This window comes from Apis florea, unplaced genomic scaffold, assembly GCF_048593485.1.
Source record: "Apis florea isolate Af1SG1 unplaced genomic scaffold, ASM4859348v1 contig_3081_pilon, whole genome shotgun sequence".
Taxonomy (NCBI): Eukaryota; Metazoa; Arthropoda; class Insecta; order Hymenoptera; family Apidae; genus Apis; species Apis florea.
Genome location: NW_028256703.1, coordinates 3,779,138 through 3,803,169, shown reverse-complemented (window position 1 = coordinate 3,803,169; position 24,032 = coordinate 3,779,138). Strand labels below are relative to the sequence as shown.

At 37.2% G+C, this 24,032-nt stretch overlaps 3 protein-coding genes across 15 annotated transcripts; 2 read left to right on the top strand and 1 right to left on the bottom strand.

Annotated features, from left to right (window-relative positions):
- Positions 1-1,388: 1,388 nt before the first annotated feature.
- Positions 1,389-22,759, bottom strand: CNT2 (Concentrative nucleoside transporter 2). 11 transcript variants are annotated; one of them, XM_086908972.1, is made up of 18 exons: positions 22,630-22,759; positions 20,369-20,515; positions 19,812-20,081; positions 18,653-19,434; positions 11,115-11,387; positions 8,026-8,088; positions 7,647-7,806; positions 7,390-7,558; positions 7,137-7,302; positions 6,740-6,934; positions 6,503-6,664; positions 6,343-6,436; positions 6,118-6,277; positions 5,863-6,031; positions 5,443-5,782; positions 3,171-5,376; positions 1,937-2,034; positions 1,389-1,843 (listed from the first exon to the last, which is right to left on the bottom strand). In XM_086908972.1, the coding sequence occupies exons 5-16, from the start codon at positions 11,265-11,267 to the stop codon at positions 5,312-5,314; spliced, it is 1,896 nt and encodes a 631-aa protein (XP_086765098.1). In that variant the 5' UTR covers positions 11,268-11,387; positions 18,653-19,434; positions 19,812-20,081; positions 20,369-20,515; positions 22,630-22,759; the 3' UTR covers positions 1,389-1,843; positions 1,937-2,034; positions 3,171-5,311. The 11 variants fall into 11 exon arrangements, with proteins under 11 accessions (XP_086765098.1, XP_086765105.1, XP_086765100.1 ...); XM_086908979.1 differs by lacking the exons at positions 11,115-11,387; positions 22,630-22,759 and having other exon boundaries at positions 20,369-20,840; XM_086908974.1 differs by lacking the exons at positions 18,653-19,434; positions 19,812-20,081; positions 20,369-20,515; positions 22,630-22,759 and adding exons at positions 13,420-13,593; positions 13,651-15,452.
- On the top strand, positions 3,408-5,224 carry LOC100867133 (ceramide-1-phosphate transfer protein). Its single transcript, XM_003694765.4, has 4 exons — positions 3,408-3,912; positions 4,179-4,387; positions 4,464-4,639; positions 4,736-5,224. The coding sequence occupies exons 1-4, from the start codon at positions 3,785-3,787 to the stop codon at positions 4,856-4,858; spliced, it is 636 nt and encodes a 211-aa protein (XP_003694813.1). The 5' UTR covers positions 3,408-3,784; the 3' UTR covers positions 4,859-5,224.
- Positions 15,488-23,899, top strand: LOC100864363 (uncharacterized). 3 transcript variants are annotated; one of them, XM_031917263.2, is made up of 6 exons: positions 15,488-18,083; positions 18,373-18,399; positions 21,431-21,552; positions 21,641-21,880; positions 21,966-22,198; positions 22,652-23,899. In XM_031917263.2, exons 1-6 carry the CDS (start codon positions 16,567-16,569, stop codon positions 22,706-22,708), a joined length of 2,196 nt encoding a protein of 731 aa, XP_031773123.2. In that variant the 5' UTR covers positions 15,488-16,566; the 3' UTR covers positions 22,709-23,899. The 3 variants fall into 3 exon arrangements, with proteins under 3 accessions (XP_031773123.2, XP_012343550.2, XP_031773122.2); XM_012488096.3 differs by having other exon boundaries at positions 21,966-22,202; XM_031917262.2 differs by lacking the exon at positions 18,373-18,399 and having other exon boundaries at positions 21,966-22,202.
- Positions 23,900-24,032: the final 133 nt, after the last annotated feature.

The window sequence follows — 24,032 nt, the reverse complement described above, 5'->3', positions numbered from 1 at the left end:
GCTGGTAAACAAGCGATAGGTCTCTCTCGGCCTCTTTCACGACGACAAATTCCTCAAATATTTATCTGTCTTTCCCTCGGAACCCTTCAATCGTCGCCGCCCCAAACGCCGCGCTTCCGTTTCACGCTCGCGGAGTATGTCAATCCTGACGCCTATCGACGTATGACAAATACCTCGTCCCCGATGCTTGCACTCCTTGTCAGCCTTGACAACCGGGACAAAAGGACGAATCGAAGGGAAGAAAAAAATTCGCAAGGGTCCTCCCCACCGTCGCCTCGCTCCTTTCTCTTCTTGTTGCTCCGCGACAAGCGTTTTTCTCCTTTACCCGTGAAAACTATTTCTCCTGGCTAATTTTCTTCGCTCGATACTTTTCTTTTTCTTTTTTACAATATTTTTCTCCGTCGATCGAAAGTTCCAACCTTCTCTCGGCAGGCGTAGATGCAAGATATCTTCGATTCGTCCGATAGGTTAGACCGCCTGTTTCTGACACGCGCCACTAGTTTGCGATTAATTTATTTTTCCCTAATCGGTCGTTAATTGTTAAACTTAGATGGGCGGTCGTCGGCAATCCCGCAGTTAGACTTGAACAACTTGGAAGAAAAGAGAGGAGACGCGTCGCGGGACCAAGGTGGGAGAGGAAGCGAGAATCACGAGGGAGAGGGAGGAACGATCGGAACGAAGGACACCAGTTTGAGGGAGGGTGGAAAATTTGTTAGGCGGGGTGAGGATCGAGACGAGAGAATCGAGAAGTTGAGGAGGGAATCGAGGCGGGAAGCCAAGGCGCGACGCGAACAGTGGATTGGGTTACCGAGATAATTAGAATGATGATTAGGAGCGGAACACGCCTCGTTGACCAATTCTTTCTCGGACCCTTTCTTCGGCCGATGTCGCTCGAATTGTCGCTTCGAGAGATCAATTTTCTTTTCGAGAGGGTAGGGTAGGGTAAAATTGAATGAAGTGGAAGTGTAAATGACATAACAATTATCCGAACCGACGATCAAATTACTCCGTAGTGTAAATCTCTCTTATGATCGAAGATGTGTTTGGACGATTTCTCTAGTGGCGTCTCTAAACGTTACTTACAGAGAGAGAGAGAGAGAGAGAGAGAGAGAGAGAGAGAGAGAGAGAGAGAGAGAGAGAGAGAGAGAGAGAGAGAGAGAGAGAGAGAGAGAGGAAGAAAAAAAATGCTGAAGTTGACCGAATTCGTAGCACATCGTAACTATCAAGACGATTGGTGAAATCGCTATTGACAAGCTTCGATGGCCGGCATTACAACACCCCAGTGACACATTTTTATGCGTCTCAGCGTGATTGGTCGTTCGAGTTGAATCCTCGCGAGATCACTTGCTTAGATATGGATAACCATCGTAAAAAAAAGAGCTGAGACGTATAGAATACTCCTGAATATATTTCGGAACGTCAATTCGGTAATTCGTAAGCAGCGCGAATATTTTCGAAGCGAAAATGATATCAGACACGGTTAGATCCGACTTCGTAGGTTTTTCTTTCTCGGTTACGCTTTCATACTCGACGTTGCTTAGCTCCATCCGCGTTGAAGTAGACCTGAATATTTGATCGGTCCTTCAACCTTTGCCTCCTTCGCCCTCCCACAAGCTTCGCCTCTTATCTAACCCTCAGTCCCAGCTGCGGTGAATTATTTAACGCCCCCAGGGACACCAGTTACCAACATACATCTAGTCATACGTCTAGTGTCAGCCAGATTCTCAAACTCTTTTGTTCGTATCATTGTTCTACGTGTTACCGATAAAGGTAATTGCCGATTTTACTAGTGTACATTTTGAAGTTCATGGTTGAACGATTTTCGATTTTAATTAATAGTAAACTGAAAATAGCAAGATTGTACAGTATTTAATTCTTGAAATTATAAAATTGTAAAAAAAAAAAAAAAAAAAAATTGTAAGAAAAGTATCCTTACGTTATTTCGCATTTATTTCCTTTCGCATGAATGGAACTCAGGCAGATGAATATGCGATAATACAAGCGATAAAACCTAAATTGACGTAATTGGCGAACCTAAGGAAGACAAGTTTGGAATGAAGATCATTCATTTGCAATTAAATTGAGCTGGAAAACACAGAACAAAGAGATTATAACAATATGGCAATTCTCGTGGAAATATTTGAAAGCCTCTAAACAGACTAAAAATCCATAAATCATATCAAGTTTGAAAAATAATTTCTAGTTAAAAAGAAAAATAAAATATAATAATTAAGATAAAATATAAATCTATTGTACTGTATGCATGTTTTTTATCTTATTATATTCTAAAATCATTTTATCATTTTAATGTTATTTCCAACGTTATTGATTCAATAATACAACAAACTTATATTAATAAATTGAAATAACTAAACTAAATATACTATAAGAAGAATAAATGAAATAGAAAAGAATACTTTATATAAAATTTGCAGAAAAAAATTATAGAAGTTTTCTTATTATTAATAGAATTAATTATATGAAACGAATGAATATAGTTAAAATTTTATTCAGAAATTGTAAATTTTTTCTAATTTTGATTATTTCTTGATCACATAAATAAAATCTTATATTATAAAATTTTTAATTAATAATATATCATCAATAATATGTCACATTTTTCATTTTTGCTAAAATTGAATATAATATTGTTAATAAAAAAATATTTTACTTGTTTTTTGAGAATTTTCGAGAACTTGTTGAACAATATGATTCATGTACTATAATATACATAAAACGCATATGTTGAAACTATTACAATTTACATTCCAGTATTACAATTTATATTCTTGTCACAATAATTTAAAGATTATACACAATAACAAAAGCTTTGAAGATCTGTCAAGTTTGCGCAATCACTTTCAAATGATAGAACTGATATTATTTTCTATTTATCATTCTTTTAAAAATATATAAATAGATCAAAAGAATCAAAAAGATCAGAAGAATCAAAATATAACACAATAGATGAATCGTGTCTAGCTAAGCAAAATTTCCCAAAATTTTCTTTAAACTTATTTGTCATAAAAATTGAAATAAAAGTATGAAATATTATAAGCAGATATTACATGACATTAAAACATATTTAAAATTGATTTTAAATATGAAGAAATTTCAATATCTACATTAATAATTAATTAATAAAATGTCTAAAATAAAATATATATAACCTTATTCTTTATTCACGATAATAAAAATAGAATCATATTTTTGCATACAATATCTCAATATGATAATGTAATTGCAATATTATATATGATAAATTTTATAATTAATTTTATGTAGTTTAAATAAAAAAATAAAATGAATTTTAAGAAAGGTTAACCTATCATTTCACGTGTCGCCATATTCGATAAACTGAAGTATCGATTATTACGATTTTAAAGCGACAAATTCAAGAATGTCGAATTGAAACCGCAACATGTGAAACTAAATACTGGATCAAAAAATAAAATTTATTACAATCGCATTAATATTAAAAAATGCTTCTTCTATGTATCTAAATTTTTTTAATATAATTTTTATAATAAAAATGTCTTCTAATAATATTAAAATTTATCAGCATTGATAATCAAATTTCATTTAGCCTAAAAACAAAACGTGATTGATTTTTAAATATGCAGCTTATCAATTTAACTTTATTAACATCTTATCTCACTTTCAATTAATACAACACATTTTATCACCAACTATGTTTAATTAATATGTCATCTTTGATAACACAGCTTAAGATTTAAGCACGTAGCAAGCAAGTCAGTAGTCGATTAAATATAGTGACACGAAAATGGCGGAAGGCATGGATTTAATGTATTTTGATCTCAGACTTGTTCACGATCATTTTGACCGAGCTCTCGTTCAAGATGATGATATTGATCTCAAAGCTTATTTGGATGCCTATAATGAACTTTACAAGTAAGTCGATAACAGATTGTATTTTTTTTATTACATATAACCTTTTAGCTAATAGCTAAACATTTTATCTGGTTAGTGTTCATTTTGATTTCTTCTTCGTAAAATTTACTTAAAAATCTTTTTAAAAACAAATAGTAATGATAATGTCAATGCCATATACATGTAACATCTTTTATTGACCTAATTTTATAAATGAATATAAATGAGCACTTCCTATCTTTGTTTTTCTCTCTAACATATGTATAGTATAATCATTTGTGACACAGATTTTTTCAATTGATGGGCAGTGTTTTTGGCTTTGTATCGTCGGATTTAAAGCAAAAGATTGAGATATTGATTGACTTGATCAATAAAAATGATCAAAACTATGGTACAATAAAGACCATGATAGAATATGAGAAAGAAAACAAAATTTTAGATAAGGGAGACTATTCGAATGGAGCTCGTACATTATTGAGGCTTCATAGAGGCTTAGGTACTACAATGTATGAAAATTTATTTATAAGTATTTATTTTTAATTCATATACTAATATCACTTTTAAATTTTCAGATTTTATTAGAGAATTTTTAAGACAATTGGGCGATCTTTCAGATAGTGATAAAACATCCAGTTGTTGTCAAGATGCTTATAATAAAACATTAGCTAAGCACCATCCATGGGTGATTAGAAAGGCTGCAGTGGTTGCCATGTATACAATGCCTACGAGAGAACTTTTATTTAAGAAGGTTAATATTTATATTTTTTTTTATACAAAATTAATAGATTATTCTGAAATTTAATTTTATAAAATTAATAAATTATTCTGAAATTAATTCTTTTAGGTCTGTGGTTCAGACGTTCAAAGGAACGTTGATGTCTTGCCAAAAATGTTAGAAGTAACTGCGGACGTGTTCAATCGTACACACAATCTCTATGAAATTCATCAACTTCATAGTCTACCATAAAAATATCTTTAGAAGAATAATGCACTTACTTTTTGGTGCTTGAGAAAGCAAACATTCCATATATGTGATGCATATATCAATTCCATACATACATTGAATATCGATCTCATTAATTTTTTGTGATACTTTACTTATTACTATACACTATCGTATTTATAATTATCAAAAACGTGCAAAATGTATTAGCTTAAGTTTTCATATTCGTACTATGTATATTGTAATCATTTATTATATATTTATTAGATTATTTATTATACGGGAATTGTATAATTTATAAAGAATCAGTATGGCTATGGGACATTAGATATGAAATTTTAATATTATAACAAATAGGATGATATCTTAATATCAATTAAGTTGAAACAATGTAGATTTTCTTATTCATCCTACCTATTTACATATATCTTACAAATATTTTATATTTAGAACTGACAAACATAATAACCTAGAATATTAACTAAGAGTTCTATTTGATACAAATGCACTTATGTATTCGTAATCATCAGGTACCAGCATTCCTGAAAAAACATTACTCTATTAGTAAAATAATTCTTAAAATGCGAGAATGATCTTTCAAATCTTACCAGCGACACTGGCTGTAAGAAACGTAATAACACATCCAGAAATGAAGGCTCTCATGACAATATTGGTTATAATTTCTTTTTTATCAGGAGCCAGAGAAGTCAATATGCTTATAGTAATTCCAACAGAACCAGGATTCGCGAAACCACAAATCGCAAAAGTAGCTATAGCCTCGATTCTACCAAAAATTCGACCTTCTTTCTTATATTTTCCCAATTCTTTATAAGCGACAAACTCATTTACTGTAGTCTTCAAACCTATTAAAGTTGCTACATCCTCACAATGATCCCAAGGTACTCCCATAACCCAACTTATAGGTATAAATACTTTCGATAATATAAGCTAAAAAATGATGATGTTTCAGTAAAATAATATCTGCAAACGATTATTTCTTAATATTATTTTTTTTCTTTTTCACTTACTTCGAAACTTAATTTTTCATAACCAATTAGTGATCCTACCCAGGACAATAGAGAATTTATTAACGCGATAAAGGACACGAACGCAACAATATTAGCAATTATACTCAAAACCAAAGGAATTGCTGCCGTAGCACCTTTACTCGCTGCGTCTATTAAACCAGTGTCTTTACTAAAACAATTTTTTTTTTTTTTATGATAATTAATACATTCGATAAAATAGAATCATACATTACATTATATCATTCACAAACTTACGATTTTTCTAATTTTACATTATCGGAAGTAATTACGATCTTTTCAGTTTCTGGATAAAATAATTTAGCATAACAGAGAGTTGCTGGTGCTGCCATCAAAGTAGCGGTTATCAAATGAGCAGGATTTGCACCGAAATTAATGTATGCGGCGAAAACAGTTCCTAAGTTTAAAATGAGATTAATGTTTCTTTGGGAATCAATTAAATATCGCTTGCTGTTTATTCACCTGAAACGGTACCAAAACCCGAACTCATGAGAGTGTGCAATTCCGAGGTAGTTAATTTGTTCAAATAAGGTTTGATCATTAACGGTGTTTCTGTCTGTAAATGAATGGATTGTCACAATATCTTAAGGAAAATCTTAATCCAATATATAATACCAATTACCATTCCAATAAAAATATTTCCAGCACAAACTATTGATTCACAAATCGAAGTTCCCATGAGTTTTTGCAGAAATTTACCCAGATTGAAGATAATCCATTGCATAATACCTAAATAGTATAACATTTGAATGATAAAATTAAAATAAAAGAGCACAGGCAGAACCTAAAAGAAAAAATACTTGATTAGCGAGAATAACGAATTCGTTCAATGGTTTCAAAAAGCAAAAAATTCACTAACAGTGAAAGCAAAAATACCATCTGCGATTAGATTATCGGAAAATACGAAGCTTGCACCAATCTTTGCAAAGTTGAGAAATGATTCTACTTTGTTGGCAATACATTGGAAAATAGATCGACCAACGGACCATCGAATTGTAAAAAGACCAAAGATAATTTGCACGATCAACGCGTTCAAGACGAGTTTCCATTTTATCTGAATTTATAAAAATTACAGCTGTTATTTTCTTATCCTTTATTTTTCCATTTGTTCCGATAGATATTTTAATATGTTAAATGATAAACAAAGAGAATCTGAGATTGTAAACATTTATATTATTATTTTCGAGAAAAAAGAATAATTAAAAGTAATTGATTAATATAGCTTTTAAAATCAATCCTAAATAAGATTTACTCACGTGACTAGGATGCTTTGAGAATAACCATCCTAAACTTATCAATACGATGATTCCGATTCCACTCATTAATCTTTCTCTCGAGTTCGCAGTGTCGATAATAAGGAATACAATGATAGCAGCAAAGATACATGTATAAATTACTGTTTGGCCGATAATGTTACCATATCTGCAAAAAAAGTAACATAAAATAGTTAGTAGAAACTTTTAGCTAGCAAATGAATGTTTTACTTCGTCCATCGAATGAATATTTTACTTTATCTTTTGAAAATTGTCGATGATGTTGATACATGGCCGATGACAGTAAACGAATATTTTTCCAAAAAAAGGTTTCAAGGCATAATGATAAAAAATTGAGCCATAAACGACCACTAATATAAGGAGTAGCAAGCCATAACCATGGCACCAATCGAAGTAGTTGTAATCTAACAAAGACTGGGTTATAATAATGTAAAAAATAAAATAACGTAAAAACGAAATAATCAAATTTTCTTGGCTTTCATGACAACTTACTATTTTTCCAATATATCGTGGCAAAAATGAAATAAATTAATACAATTAAATTCACTAGAGTCATCAAGAAAAATTGAACTATTTGACGATGCTTCGAAAAGAAATTGTCCAATGCATCGTATACCGATTGTACGTAATCACTTGATTTTTCTCTTGTCTCCTGGAAGAGGTATAGTTCTTAAAAAAAATACAATAATTAAATATAATAATTAAATATAATCAAGCGATAACAAAGATAATACCTCGCAACAAATTTAATTCTACGTAATTTTATCTTTTTATCAACATTCGATATTTTAAATGAAGAAGGTTATTGAATCAACTAATCATCGATTAATTGTAATGAACAATGGCATTCTTTAACAAGAATGTCACATACCTTGTTTTCCGTTATCGATTCGTTTGTTAGATGACCAGTCTCTAACACGTTTAACTCGGTGTTCTAAAAAAAAAGAAGAAAAGAAAAAAAAAAAAAAAAAAGAAAAAATAAAGAAACTTTATTAAAAATAGTGGAAATGCTAACGAGCTTCTTTTTTAACTTCAATCGAACAAATAGGTTTTTTAGAAATTATATCTGAATTAACATAAAAGATAACTGATAAGTTAAAGCAATAAAGGGTTTACTCTTATCGAAAAGTTTGTACATATAATTATGATTGAATTAAATAGAGATATCGCGCAAGAAAAATATAAAATATAAAATATACCTCGAATACTGGATTTGCAGACATGTCTCGTTATGTCACCAACGTAATACTTATCGAGGAAATGGAAAGAAACAAGTTGTGAAGTTTAATTATTCGTACAAAGCCGAATATAATTTTTAAACATAAATAATTTATAAATGGAATGATAACTGATTAAATATACGATGATACCGATGAAAGTAATTTCGGTCGTTTAAGATACTAAACCGATTGTAAAACAATCATTTTCTTCTGAACACAATAAAAAAAAAAAAAAAAAGAAAACCGTCAATTATTTTTTCAACATTGATTGTATCGATCGTTTTATTAAAATTATGTAGTTTTCATCACATACTGCAGAAAAGTCTCGTCAACTTCGACTGGAATCGAAACTATGAACGTTAAGTTTTTTTTTTTACAAATTTTCGATCACGATTCGTCACTGGATAAGTGAAAAAATGTTACTGACACCGAATATCTCTTATTAACATTATATATACTATCATGCCGTCGATATCACGGTTCACGTGCACCGAGATAAGTCTCTTGGATCACTAAAGATCGGATCATTACCGTTTGACGGTGCTTCGATGATTAGATAGTAGGGGGAGGCTAATAATGGATTTCGAGTACAAGATTTTACAATTGACCTCGTTTTACGCGATCGACCTCGACTCGAGCAGGGGAACCAGGGGTTAAGCGCCGTTATCGCGAAATTCCGTGCGATAAAAAGGTAAATTTGTTTATCACGTGCTCGGCGCATAATAACCTTTTACAATTAATTTGCAAGTAAAACGTAAAAAAAAAAAAAAAAAACGCCGAGAAGGGGGAAGGAGGAGCGAAACTATATCTCGAAACATAAAAAATGAAGAAAAATATCTCTTACGTAAGGTGAATAATCGGCAGGAAAGCAAATCGGGAATTAATGGAAAGAAGCGAAATACGAAAACGCGAAAATAAAATAATTGATTCTCGCGAGGGACAATCTCCTCGGCCGATTCCTTCGATTCGAATGCCTCGTCCATCGATCGAGCCCTACGAGCCCCGAATCCGAAAGGAACCGATGAATTTCGTGGAGGCAGGGCAATTGTATCGTTCGAACGAAAAAAATTCCTCGCCGTTTTTTTCACACGGACGTCGTCGGTCACGTGACGACGCGTCGTCGTAACGGGTCGTGGGCGAAGGATCGGACGCGAAACGCAATTTAACAGGGTGAACGTCGCGACAGGGGCCGTCGATACTTTCTCTTGCGCGGTCCATCAAAATTCTTCCGCCGTGTTTAGCCACGCACGAGTCGTTGGAACACGCACCGGCCAAACCGGAAAACCGTGCCCGTAATCGACGATATCCGCCCGCAATTCAGATGGAACGTTTCTGGATGGAACACGCACCGATAGACACACTTCGGTAAGAGAGAGACTCCGGTCTAATCTGACTGCCACGAGATGAAGGAAATTACGAGACGCTTCCTGGACGATAAAAAATAATTGTCATGCGCGAGAAGGATTGCAGCTTAGTCATGCACCTGGAAACTTGTTCGTGGGAGTTGTAGCGCTCAATGAGAGAGACGTGGATATAATTACAGAGGAGTGTAACGAATTTTTTTTTACCAAGGAATCGAATCGCCTTGACGAAGTTATATTTTTTTTTTCTTTTTTCCTCCCAGAATAAGGAAAGAAGATTTCCGTGAAATATATTCGAAAGAAACAAATAATTAAATATTAAAATGTTAAATTTTTTTGTAATCGTATTGCCAATAATGGCAATCGCGCTTGTCCTCCCGATTGTTTATTAATTATTAAAACAAGCAAAATTTATAAAACGACACGCACATCTTTTCTCGCTCGAAAAAAAATAGCACTTTATCATTTGACCTTTACGAGGAATCATCGAGTAATTATCGTAATTACAAATTGCTGGACGTTAAGGTAATCGGTCGATTTCCAATTTTTTATTTAAGAAATGTTTGCAACAAAAGTATCCACGGATCTCGAAGTTGAAACGCGTCGTAATTGTCTTGTCTTTTCTCCTTCGAAATCCGACATTTCGATCGAATTATACAAGGTGGCTTTATCCGAGCGTAACGAGAGAGGAAGATTTGTTGGATGGACGCGCGCGCGCGCGTGGAAGATCGTTCGAAGGTGTTTCTCGGAAAGAAAACATTGGAGATCGATTCGGGGACGAAATTCACGAGTTTAAGAAAACGTTCGAGCAAGCAGTCTCGTTTCGAATTCGATCGATCCAATCGATCGGGAGAAATAGGAGCGGATAGCGTTTTCTTTTCTTTTCGTCGGTTGGTTTAATTCGATGGAGAATGAGATTGAGAAAAGGATGGCGGAATCGGGAAGATGACGACGCGGTTCTTATCTAAGAACCGAGACGCGACGGGAGACGAGACTGGAGCAATTCGACCACCAGTCACGTATAAATTTTTGTAGGAAACCAGGCCCGCGTGTTTTTCGCTCTCCGCTATCCGACTCTCCTCCACCTGCGGAGAAATTTGATTTCCTAGACGTTGCACTATACGACGGATCGACAGATGATGCGAAAGAGAAAGAGGAAACGCGGATCGTCCTTGATCTACATCTACGCGGCAACGAATTTCCTAATGATCCTATCCTCCTTCTATCCTCGTTCCCCCCTCCCCTCGTATATACACGTATGTAAATTCGAATTTCAGGGAATTTGTTTCTAAGAATACGAATAGAGCGGAGAGTTCGTTCCGAGATAAATCGAGTCGCGTCAAACGAACGATTGACGTACGCTCACGCGCAACATTTACATTTTTCGAAGCCGATTTCGACTCCAACTGGCCTTGATAATTCCGCACACCTCCTCTATTTTCCTGCTCTACGTAGTAGAAGTTAAGCAAGCCAGTTTTAGGTCCCTGGCACGCCGCCAAACTCGATGAGAATAGCGAAATCCGAACGAGCATAACTCGTGGATAAACATCGGCGTTACAGATGCGAAGGCGGGCGGGGAGCCATAGCCGCCGTTGCTCTTCCCTCCCGCTCTCGAGCAACTATGCTCTCTCGAGGGAGTGCGGCTGGAACCCCTGAAAATTTACCACGAATCAATTATCCGCGCACACCTTTTTCCTCCGATGCGGAAAGAAAGAATTGGGAATTGAGAAAAATTCAGGAGGAGACTTAAGGAAAGGAGGAGGCGATCGTACAGGAAGATAAAAAGGGAAAAAAAAAAAAAAAAGAAAAGAAAGAAACAAAACCATGGGCTGCACTACGATCGGCGATTTGGTCGGATTCTGGTACATGGATCTGGTTCAGCCGAACGTATCGTATCTGATCCAAGCGAACACCGTTCATTCCCACAGAGGAATTCAACGAGCGGAAATGCGTAGTTGCTGGCCACGATGGAAACAGTAAACCAGATCGCATCTTTCTGCCGTCCTAGAACCGAGATTCGGATACACGAGAACCGAAGAGAATTGAAGATACTCGAAATACGTTCTTCTTCCCGCCCCTCTCTTCTTTCCCGCGATTCTGCGCGACATCTAAAAAAAAAAAAAAAAAAAAAAAGGAAAGGAAAAGAAAAGAGAGAGGAGGAACCCTTCGAAAAAACCGAGCAAGCCAACGGAAGAACAATCGGGGAACAAGTTTCGAACGATCGCTTCGACGAACGATTTATCATGTACGGCTGCCCAGTTTAAATTACTCCTCGTGACAATTTTAATGCATTTCTAATTGGAATATAAGGGGGGAGGGGGAGGTAACCTGACCAAAGCGCCTGAACAAGTCGAACCCTCTCGATGACATATGTATCGATTTAAATCGCCAATAATGCATTTTCGCAATGCATTTTTAATTTCATTCTCCTCGAATCGTGGATAGTGAGGAGAAGCGAGCGATACAATTTCGTATCGTGGAGGATGGGAAAATACATGGAAGCGCGCGCATTAAAATTGCCTTCGTCTCGCCCAGTCGAGATTGCGACTTGGAATGCGACGAATCCAGAGCGCGCAGCACGCGACTCTTCTCCCTGAGATGAGACGGAGTCCGATTCCGCCCTTTATCATATCCACGTCAGTTCCGATGTTCCCTTATCTTGGTTAACGATCATCCGATCCGAAAGCTCGGTAGCCGCTGGAAATTAATCTATCCGCGCTGGACACGCGCTGGATAGACGCGCTGGAAGGGGTAATTTCTGCTCTGACAGCGAATTTATTTTATCTCCGATCCCTAACCGGCCAGGCTTGCATCTTATATACGTTATAATATAGCGCTCGTTTTAACGTTTGTTTATCGATCGGGATGAGAAAAGTCAGTGACGAGAAAAAGAAAGGAGGAGAATATAAAAGAAGAGGTGGAGGAGGAAACGAGACGAAAATTTTAACGCGAAAGACGAATTTATTGTAATTATTTATGATGTAACGGTGCTTGTGAAATCCGTGAATCGGCTAGATCGTTCGGATTATGCTAGAATATTTTATCTCCGCGACCGATAAAAAATGCTGGAACATTATAAGAAGGGTGGCCCTCCCCCCCACACGGAACGATCTGTTGTTTTCAATTTTATACAATCCCACGTACGATGGCGAGGCCTCCTCGAAACGAGTGCACCTATGCGTGGGTGCGATTGCGCAATACGATTCGAAATTCAAATTTCGCTTCCACGAAGCTCGAGCAGGGACCGATCTCTCTCTCCTGGTCGGATTCCAGGTATTCCTTATCTCGATAATCGTCTGCGTCCGCCGAGGTGAAGGAGGAAGAGAGAGATGTATCCGAGTGGAGCAAATTGCACCATTTCCATTTTTTTTTTCTTTTCTTTTCTTTTCTTTCTTCATTTTCTACGAATACGCCTTCTCACCTTTGATTGAATCAATATATATATATACGCGCTTGATCCGTTCTCTCCTTTTTTTCTTATCCATTCCCTTATTTTGTTTCGATTCGATTTCGATTCGCCAGACACGAGGCCTAATGAAAAAAAAAAAAAAAAAAAAAAAAAAATAAACCACGATCCATACCTTTATCCGAAATCCATTTCGCGTCACGATATCCGAAGAAAATCTGGGAGCTGACCGAAATTTTGACGAACTTTGGATCAGCGGAGAAAGTCATCGAACCTACCTACTCTGGCGTCTGTCCCCGACGCTCTGTCCATCCGATTACCATCATCGATACCTTTTCACATCGATCGAACAACGCAACCGATGATCTGACTGCGATGAACAACACGTTGTAATTGAATTGTGCGTATGTTATCCGGAAACTGACAGCAAGGTTCCAATCATTCCTGAAAAACTAATCATTATACGATCAATAATACCAATATCGGATAACGAATTTTCAAGACTTTACCCAATATTCGATACAACGATCCGTCAACTCGAATAATTAGAATCTTGGTTAATTTCGTTGGAAATTGATGTGTTGCTAATCGGCCGATTCAGATATAATACGAAATGGCCACGAACCACTTGTTGTGAACCACGGTTCCGCTCTATTCCTCATCCCTGTCCAGAACGAGGGGCCCGCAAGGCCGACGGATGAGTATTACGATTGCAAACAGTTTGATGGCGAGGCAAGGCCCCGTGTTATTTATTTTGGTACGTCTAGACGCCAGATTGTCTGTCCGTACGTCCGAATCGCGACGGAAGATTCGGAGGTGACGTCATACATGGCCGTATTGCACCGTGGTCGGAGAGATTCGGACGATTCCGACTTGCCTCTCTTCGCCGGATCAAATTGCATCCTCTCTCTCTTTCGTCCCCATCCTCCTCTTCCTTTCTCCGATCCCTCAGCCGCCGTTTCCTTTTCTACATTTAAATGCGTGCACGTGTCTACGTGTAACGCGGCGTCCCGCGATGATATGCACGCGTGATCCAAACGCATCGGTCAACGCGGCGACGACGTGGCCTGCTGCAACAGGGGGTGAGCCAAGTGTCCCTCTCTCGTTTCCTCTCTCTCTCTCTCTCTCTCTCTCTCGTTTCATTCGACCTCGTCGAATTTTGTTTATCACCGTCTAGGCGATCCTCCTTGCGTGCCGATTCGACTCGATCGGAAAGATTCGAGTAAAATTTTCCAAATATCACGCGACGAGATATTGGAGGAGAAGGAGATGGAAATGTTTATCCGAGACGATGGCCACCCGCCAAAAGGAAGGAATCGATCATTAAGTAAGAAATGTTTTCTGTTACAACAAGACTTCCAAGTTGTTTAGGCGAACGAGAATCTAAATTCATCCTTCGTCTAGGGAAAACCGTTCGTTGTTAAATCATCTTTAAGATCTTTTCGTAACGTCATTTAATGCGGTTCTCCGGAGATTTTTATCGAGAGAGAAATATATCGTTAATTAAAAGTTATCGGCCGGTGAGAATAGATCTAACGTGAAAGAATTTTAAACGTGAACTTTTCCCCGAGATAGATCCTAGCCCCGATTACGATTGTATCGGAAATATCGAGAACGATTTATTTGGAAATGCGAATTCGAATATATCCCAGCCGACATCTGTCCACATCTGGAGAGATGGACGGTGTAAACAGGTTCAAAGAACCGAATCCTTTAACCTAATTTACAGATCCGCAGCTCGACAATTTACGTCAACCGCGACCTTTCTAATCTCTTTCCTTCTCTCGTTCGCGAAATTTATGGATTTTCACACGGATTCCGGATGACCGATCCGATCACGGGTTCCATCTTTCGTCCCGCTTCGTTTCTTCTCCCCGGTCTCTTCTCGGTCTCCGCTTGTTTTTTCCCCTCTTTCCTCGTTCCCGTTCTTCTTTTTGGGCCCCGTCGTCGACGTGCTTTGCCACGCATCGTATTTTCACGCACGCACGCGGAGGCTGCATTTATTAAAAGCGATACATTATGATTCAAAGATCATATCTTCGATTCGTCTAGACGGTGGAGAGGGAGACACCCTATAAAGTCGTACGTGGCTGCCCCTGAAACAAGCAGCCGAATACAAGGTGCCTCCTCGATCATTTCTTCGCGCCTCTTCTCCTCGCCTCCGTTTTTCGTTTCCTCCTTTTCCCCCCGCGAGCCACCTTCCTTTCTTCCACCAGTTCGCGTTCCCGAACGCGTGAAAACGTCGCCTCCTCCCAGACCATATACCGATACATACATTTCACCGCGTGTGAAAATTCCTCGGTTGTCACACTCGATCCAGCCGACAAAATAATATCGACGTTGAGTATCCGTATACGCGCGTAAAAAAAAAGATCCGCGGGAAATTAGGTTTGGTGCGCCTCGATGCGAGGTTGAAATGAGCGGTGGGACAACGAATGATCAACCGACGTTGAAAAATTGACGAGAGCGAAGATCGGGCGAGGATCGGAGAAAAAGAAAAAAAAGAGAGAGAAAAAAAAAAAAAAGAAAAAAGAAAGAAAGGAAAAGAAAGTGGAAGAAGAGGCGGGTGCGATAAAGCGTCACGGAGAGAGAGAAAAGGCGGTCGTCCGCGGGATTTCGGCGAGCGAGGGAAAGGGATTGCCACACGCGCGCGGCGGGTGGAGCGAGAGGGACAGAGTTACCGAGAGAAAGAGAAAGGAGACGGAGGAGAAGAAGAAAAAAACGAATGATCGTAGTAACACCGGCGCGTCTCCTCTCGCGGCTTCGTGCTTGTCTCGGAATTAGTGAGTAGACAGAATTATGTCCGTGAGCAGGCCAGCTCGGCTCAGTTGAGACTTACTGCTCAGCCCGTGCACACGCATGCCACGAATCTTTCCTACTTACATATATACCGCGGCTTCCTGATGCGATTAGACTAGTCCGCGATCACCCGCCGCCACTCCGTATCACACGGACCAGTTTGTTTAACACTTCTTCGTAACGCGGACATACCGCGGCCGAACCTCTTCATTCCGTTTCATTCCTCATCGTTCTCTGGGTCACTGGTTTCGTTTCGATACGGTATAGGTACAACGCACGCGGTTTTGCGAGAAGAGAAAAAAGGAAAAAAAAAAAAAAAAAAGAAAAAAAAGAACACTTTCTCACACATCTCACCACCGTGTTTTCCCTCCTGTTCGAGGGGGTTGTAAAAATCCCTCGTAAATATGGAGGCATCCATCGAGCGATAACAGTGGCCGCATTTGTCGATGAGCAAAGTGGTACCATCTGTCTCTTCCTTACGTATACAATTTTTTTTTACACAGAAAAAGGGATCGAACGAGTGAGAGTTTCCCTCCCTCTCCCTCCCTTCTCTCCTCCCCCTCCCCCTTCTCCCCCTTCTCCCCCGTCTTTCACGAAAAAAATTTCCTATCGTCGTCGTCGTCGTCATGGAATTATTCGAGTTCTTCGTGCTGCTGCTGTTGGTCGTCTCGACTATGAACAGTGTGTCGTGCCACCATCATCATCATCGCGGTGTCCACGTGGACGATAAGAAAAAGGGGGACCCGATGGAGCACGGGAAAAGGTACACGGCCAGTGACAATAAGAACGTGGTACCGTCCGAGGGCGAAAAGCACGGCAGGGGCTTGAAGGGCGAGGATATTAAAGGGCGCACGGTCCCTTTTAGCGAGAGGAGGCTGGAGAAGATGCTGGAGAAAGCTATCTTGAAAATAATCACCGGCGATCTTAGCACGGGTGATATGTTGCTGTTGAAAAGTCTAAATTATAGCTTGGAGGAAGTTCTCGCGATCCGCGAGAGAGAATTGAGTAAGAAGAAGGATGAGGAATTGAGGAAGAAGAAGGAGAGCGTGAAATCTTGGGCAAAGGTATTATACGAAGGGGATGGAGAAAGGAAGGGTAAAAATAATAATTGGAGTAAAAAATCCACGGATCGTTCCGTTTCGAAAAACCCTGATTCCGAGAGTAACAAAGGTAACAGAGAAGATAAGAGGAACCGGCACGTGGATAGATCACCTTCCTACAAGGATTTTGACTTCGAGGCGTATAATCGACAGGCGATCCTTGATTACGAGAATCTGCCATCGAACGTGGAATTTCAGCAATCTTGGTCGGAGCCTGCAGCTGTCGATTACGAAGAGGTTACCAAACCTTCCAAAGAGGAAGATATCGCGAATAATCTTCATCGAGATTTTGACAGGGTAATGGAGCCTCACGTAGTCTTCAAGATTCGATACGATGATTCCGAATTCGATTCCAGCTCGGACGAAACGAATAAAAATCGTTCTAGGAAACATCACGATTCTTCGACAACGAGACACGCGAGTTTAAAAAATGCCGGTAATTCCTTTCATGTATCGACACCGCCATCGATGTCTTCATCTACTACTGTCGCTACTCTACCTCTGGTTTATCAATTGAGTGGCATCAATGTTAGGAGTAACTATCTGAATAATGAAAATTATTCTACCGCTACAGCCGCATCTTCGACATCGAGTAGTACTACTACCACGGAAAGTACTACCGTGCCAGACGAAATTTCAAACGTTGACAAAAATGAAACGAATATCGACGCTCGTATCGTCAATTCTACCGATAAAGTATCTGTCTTAAAAAATGAGAAGAAAACTAATGAAAATAAAAAAATTAACGAGTACGAAGGGCTGGAATGGGTCGAAGACGATGTTTACCGAGTACTCCCCGAATTCGTGGATTCCCTTAGTTTCGAGAACACGGAGGAGAACGAAACGTCCGACTATGAAGACTCTAGTCACGATTCCCGACTAAATTGGAACACAGAGGAGAACGAAAACAGCACGTTGGGGTATTTGAACGACACTCCTGATTCTGTCAAGCTCTTCGTGTCTAACAATAACATTTCTGCCGGCAATCTTCCATTGGCGAATCTATCGTCATATCTACAAGTGGCTATTGCTCATCGACGAGGGTAAGTAAAATAATCAAATCATCTTTTATAGTTCTACGTTTTTCCAATTTGTGCTTCGATTCAATGTTCATTTTCACACAATTCGAGACAAATTTCTCTCTTTAATCGGAATTTTGGCTCATAGATTCGAGTCGATGGGCAAAAAAATGAAAATTTCAAAACACGGACGACTCGATTTTTTTTCTCATTCATTAAATGTCACATTAAATGTCATTCATCGTGTGTCTTGCTTTGCAAAACGGCAAACGCGGAATTAGTATCTATACAATGTGCTTTTTGTGTCTTTTAGAGGAAACCTAACCTCAAGCTTCGACAGGTAAGCTTCACCCCGATGGTACTATGATCATTTTTTGGGTAAGGGACTCGGTGTGCCGAATAACATGGACAGATAAATTCTGTCGAATTTTTTTTCTTTTTTGTTTTGCTCTCCCGATCTCCCATTTCTTTTAAGCTTAGCTTGCATAATTTAAAAAATACATTCTCTCATCACGATTATCTCATTGCTCGCATTGCACGATTTATTGCGATAATAACAGAAAATCTATGCTTTGTATGGAAATGTATTGTACCTGCATGAAAAGGTAATGTTTCGTTTTTCTTCTTCTTTTTTTCTTTTTTTTTTTTTTCTTCTTTCTTCAAACGTTGTCGTTGAACTCTTTTTTAATTATTGCAACGAAGAAAAAAGCAAATGATTTTCCAACGACATAATCCAGGCCTTTGCTTGCGAATACTGAACGACAAAGACGTTCTTGACGAATCATTGCCCCCGCTACGTAAAAATATCTCAATGGCCCGTAAAAATACCATGACGAAACCAAGAATCACGGAGCGCCACTGAATTTCTCGCCTCTCGAGTTGATCAGCAATCGCTTCTTCAGCTAACTTCTCCTAACTTTTCCTCTGCCGTTTCTTTTTCTAATAAATAAAAAGTAAATGTAATATTATCAATATATACGAATCATTACTAAACGCAAGATCAATGCAAGAAAATTTAGAATCGCAAGAATGATTTGATGTAAAAATCAGTGATGCGTGCAAAAATTTTTTTTTTTTCACTAAAAAAATGATTTATCGGACAAAGATGGTGCTCATAATCTTTTAAAAAGACAGATACCGGGATAGAGACTAGAACGAAAATATATAATGGAAATTCCGTTGTGGTCCCTAACTATGTTTTTAAATCACCCTCCTTCTCCACCACCACCTTGGCCTCTGGTGCGAAGGCGTTTCTTTTATTTTATTAAGTCTAGACGCGTAAATGCATTCGTGTCGGCACTGGCGTAGCCTGCTGAGAGTGAGGACTCCGGTGTGCCGGTCGTTCCGCTTCTTCCTCGAGTCTCTACAGAGTGATCTAGATAATCCATCAAGAATTAGAATTTTCTAACTTGATTTCAAAACTTAGTCTTATAAAAATCATAAAAAAAAAAAGAATATAGATACTTCATTTAGTGGATTATTCATATTACTCAAGAATAACGATAGTGAATGAAGATAAAAATACAAATATGATTAAAAGAAAAAAAAAATGATATAAAATTATGCGATGTGCCAGATAAATTAATTTATTTCTTAATTTAAATCTATGATGAAGCAAATATTGTTACATAGACCAAAGAAACAGAAGATTTTGAGTTGAGCACCCTCGTAATCACCGGGTGTCTAGTCAGACTGCAGTTAGGACTGCTCTCTTACGAGGTTATGTAACACATTTTAATTTAATGCGCTGACCTTGTCTATGCGTCTCTCTTCCTATGCCGACAAAGATGATGCGAGACGCGCAACGAAGAGCGAGGAGGAAGTTTTCGTCAGTGGCTCCCCACTTCACCGCCAGACGATGCAACGTGCATTTTTTGACAGTCGCCAATCAGGTCGTTGTTCACCGTTTTGCGGTATACAAAACATTTTCCCTTGCCTTTTGACACCCATCATCGATCATTCGTCTCAAATCGATTTTTAATCCTTAACAGCTTCTCGAGTTTTCTCCCCGATGATTCTTTACTGAAATTGTTATATTAATATTAAAAATTTTTTTCTAAAAGTCCTTTCTTTTTTAAGCAAAAAATTTATTCTTCGCGGATAAGAACAAAAGATTTTTTTTAAAAAGTCGAAGAACTCTTATCTGTCGATGTTACTTCATGTTAGTCTGTTACAACGTTGTTACAAAACCGGCCAATTTTCTTAATACGGTACTCGGGAAGGATCACTGGATTCATTCTCATGATGCAACGGCCTCCAGACACCCGAGTCCTTCCCTTTCCCAGACGGCAGACAGACGTGACACGTACGCAACGAGACGCTGTAGAATGCGTGACTTGGACGTGGCTAGATTAAGGAGCATGTCTAGAATCGAATACAAGATTTCGTGGCGAGATTTCGTCCGAGTACTCTCCTCCGTATATCTCTTCCGCTTCTCCAAAGGGATTTCTGGATCCCTGGCAAAAAGAGTGGGACAAATTAGATGGAGATTAATAAAAAAAAAAATTTTTTTTTACGTTCTTCTCGAGCATCCAACTGTGCATTCTATTCCTGATCAACTGATTGTTTAGGAAAATCATTTCTGATTGTTTGTCGAGCAACAACGAGGTCGTTGACGCCCGATTGGCTGCGCTCAAAGGTCCAAGTGGGCGTCCAATCCTTGCCAGTGACGCAGAGAAAAGACGCTCCTCCTTTTTTTCCTGCCGGTTAATGACTTAGTCCTCGTTATGCAATCCCGTAATCTCACCTGATCATTGGCGCGAGTTTTATACACACACACACACACATACACACACACACACACACATATATTTAAAAATCTCTTCGTCATAAAATCTAGATTAACGTAATATATTCAGGTTCTATGATTAGTACAATTTATTTAACTTGTGCTGATTACTGAAACTTTTTTTATGAAGTATCGAAAAATAAAAGAATGTTTAATTTTAATAACGGAAATTAAAATTTAAGACCCAAGACGAATACATTAACAGTTCCCTGCTAGACGAGACAAATGAGATACTAGTACTTACGGTGGTTGTCTAGTCAATGTCTAGAACGTATAATAAATATCTCTGACCCACACTATAGGCCCTGTAGGTCACTGACCACCGTCCATTAGCCTGTCTTACTGCCGGAAAGCTTGCACGTATCTCCAAGTGAAAATTTTTTACGTCGTCACTCAGGCACGCAGAATTCTTCGATTACTTTTGATTCTTCTATTTGAATTTACTCTCTAATTATAATATTTTCAATTTTTATTTACTAATAGATTAAAATCATATATCTTTCCTTTTGTCTGTTTCGTGTTAAAAGTTTGTCGACTATCTTTTATAGCTATTAAGTTTGTAAAAATTTCTTTATATTTGTAGCCAAGGTGAAAAAGCCATTGAGGATATCAAAACCCGAGTTTTAGCTCTGACGGGAAGGTTCAACCTCAGCACCGATGCTAATCAAGTCCAACGAGAAAGATTGACAATGTTTTCGCCAACTTGTAAGTTTCTTAACGATAATTAGTTATTCAATTATTAAAATATATTTATATAAAAAAATAATATTTAAAATCCAATTCTTTTAATCAGGTCAAATTCCACGTAATACAGATCAAGATGCTTGGACAGATTCATTCTCTATGAATATGCATTTTCAATTGAACTTGACTTCCAGTGATCATGTGATAGCTGCCAAATTACGGATATTTAAATTACCGCAAGAAAACGTGACGTTCTCTTCGGAAAGTACGTTCGATGATGAAGAAGAAGATGAGAAAAAAATTAGAATATCGGTCTATTATTACACGAAAACTTTGAAGAGGCATCGATGTAAGTTTTTGATCGATCTAACTACTTTCAATCACTAACTACTTTTTATAAGAAATAAATTATGGAATAAATTTTTTCTTAACAGCGAAGAAACGTTTGATGGATTCGATAGTGACACCTCTCACGTTTAAAGGTACTCATTTAGCGTTAGATGTTAGACAAGGTCTTCGATTCTGGAGATTGAATCCACGAAACTCTCATGGAAGCGGAAGTAATCACGGCTTGGTAATCCAAGTTGAAGATCAAGATGGCAGGCCATTGAAACCGGCTCTATATATTCAGCAACCGTCTTGCGTGGATCAGGATTCAGATCAGAAGGCATGTGAGTGTGTGCTCTAACAATACTAACTCCGATGTGATTTCGATTGCCTGCTTGCATACTGCGTGATACTTAACACCGTGTGTCATAACTTGGAATGATTTATATAATGTAGATGTAGATGATTTAAAAATTGCTATTATTTACTATAGTTGTTTACAATATTTAAATTAATATTTAGTGGCGATGCTATGTGGTTTTCGTCTTGATTTGGCGGTAACACAAAGCTTCGTCATACTGAGACTAGATTTTTTTTCAAAAATGGCTGTCTTCTTTGTGATATAAAAGTGAAAAATTTCTTAAGATAGTTTTAAGACATAGTTTTTTCTGAATATCCTTTTTAAGATTTCGATTTAGTCTTAGAATGACGACAAGAAAATTACAAATATTTTGTTAATGGAATTATCTTTTATAGAACTTAAATACTTACAATAGTCTTTTCTTTTCTACAGACCAGCGAGTACCTGCACTCTTCGTACGAGCCTGTACTCGTTACGTTCGTATCGTAAATGGCAAAACGGAGACGTACGTCAATTGCAGGCATTAAATGGAAGAAAAACACTTAGATGTTATAAGAAATTAGTAAATTATTCATATTGTACTTTATGTTTTTTAAAAAATGATGATTTTTTTTATGAAAAACAGGGAATACCGTCCTTCAACACTCGATTCAAACATATACTAATAGAATCATAGAATGCATTTTTATGAAAAAAGTAACTATAATCAATACAAAATATAACTAAGTCGAACAAAGATACTTTTGTGAATTCGTTAAAAAAATGATTTTTTATTGCTATTTTTGAATAATTAATTAGATTGAACTCATTAACGAATTCAACAAAATTTTATAAATTTTTTATATAAAATCATGTTGGCGACATTCTAGTAATTTCTACTATTCTATGCGCACAAAAATAGATCTTACATGAAAACAATAGACGAATGCCCCCACTACTTCAAAATTAATTTAAGATGGAGTAAAAAACGCGCGAAAATTATAATAATTGTAAATGATTAAAAAAATACGTATAATCCCAGTAAAAGTTCTTTTATAGACTGTTCTTAATTAAAAGAAAAAATGTTAATTTAAAAATGTGGCGTATTATTTAAATGGTATTTTATTGTTTTGTATTGTTTTCTGTAATTCTGCGTTCCGAAACTGGCTTCCATGCCAATATGTGTCGTTTTTCGGATATCAATAGATTTAAGTTTTTAGTATGATTTAGTATGATGTACATACCAGTGAAATCGAATCAATAGATTGATAATAATTAGACTATTCGTTAGATTAATAAAAATATTTTTGGCTTGTATGCAGATGTGTATGTAATGTAATGCACATGCATACAGTCATGCTCACGACTGATGCAACCAAATGTAAGAGCTTAGAGATAGATATTTATGTTTTATGTTAATTAAGCAATGTAAAAGCTTATAGAGTTTTTTTTATTATATCTTGAGTGAGACCATAAGTAAAATATTAAATTTTGTGTGTAGTACAAAAACAAAGTACTTCAGTTATTTTATTTCAAATTCTAATGGTCCATTCAAAAGATTATGCTACTTACTATTATAATATGTTGTTGTTTGATGAAATAAACAACATATTCTTACAAATTTTGCATAATTTCTGTATATAATGTATATTTAATTGCCTGGTTGTGCAAAAATAAATGATTTGATGTCAATACTTATAATGCCTTTGTATTAAATGCATTCTAAGTTTGACCCTTACATTTTACTTAATGAAATTTATATTATTTTGTATATTTTTTTATATTCTCTGTTAAATAAGAGCAAACTACATGTATAATTTTTCAGAGATCATAC

Excerpts from the sequence above, each read along its gene's own strand:
- LOC100867133 (XM_003694765.4), top strand. The coding sequence starts at position 3,785 with ATGGCGGAAGGCATGGATTTAATGTATTTTGATCTCAGACTTGTTCAC. Across the intron at positions 4,388-4,463 it reads GAGGCTTCATAGAGGCTTAG|ATTTTATTAGAGAATTTTTA; the intron begins GTACTACAATGT and ends TTAAATTTTCAG. Across the intron at positions 4,640-4,735 it reads GAGAACTTTTATTTAAGAAG|GTCTGTGGTTCAGACGTTCA; the intron begins GTTAATATTTAT and ends TAATTCTTTTAG.
- CNT2 (XM_086908972.1), bottom strand. The coding sequence starts at position 11,267 with ATGCTCGTTCGGATTTCGCTATTCTCATCGAGTTTGGCGGCGTGCCAG. Across the intron at positions 6,665-6,739 it reads ATGGTATTTTTGCTTTCACT|GTTCTGCCTGTGCTCTTTTA; the intron begins GTTAGTGAATTT and ends TTTTTCTTTTAG. Across the intron at positions 5,377-5,442 it reads TCTTACAGCCAGTGTCGCTG|GAATGCTGGTACCTGATGAT; the intron begins GTAAGATTTGAA and ends ATGTTTTTTCAG.
- LOC100864363 (XM_012488096.3), top strand. The coding sequence starts at position 16,567 with ATGGAATTATTCGAGTTCTTCGTGCTGCTGCTGTTGGTCGTCTCGACT. Across the intron at positions 21,881-21,965 it reads AACTTTGAAGAGGCATCGAT|CGAAGAAACGTTTGATGGAT; the intron begins GTAAGTTTTTGA and ends TTTTCTTAACAG. Across the intron at positions 22,203-22,651 it reads GGATTCAGATCAGAAGGCAT|ACCAGCGAGTACCTGCACTC; the intron begins GTGAGTGTGTGC and ends TCTTTTCTACAG.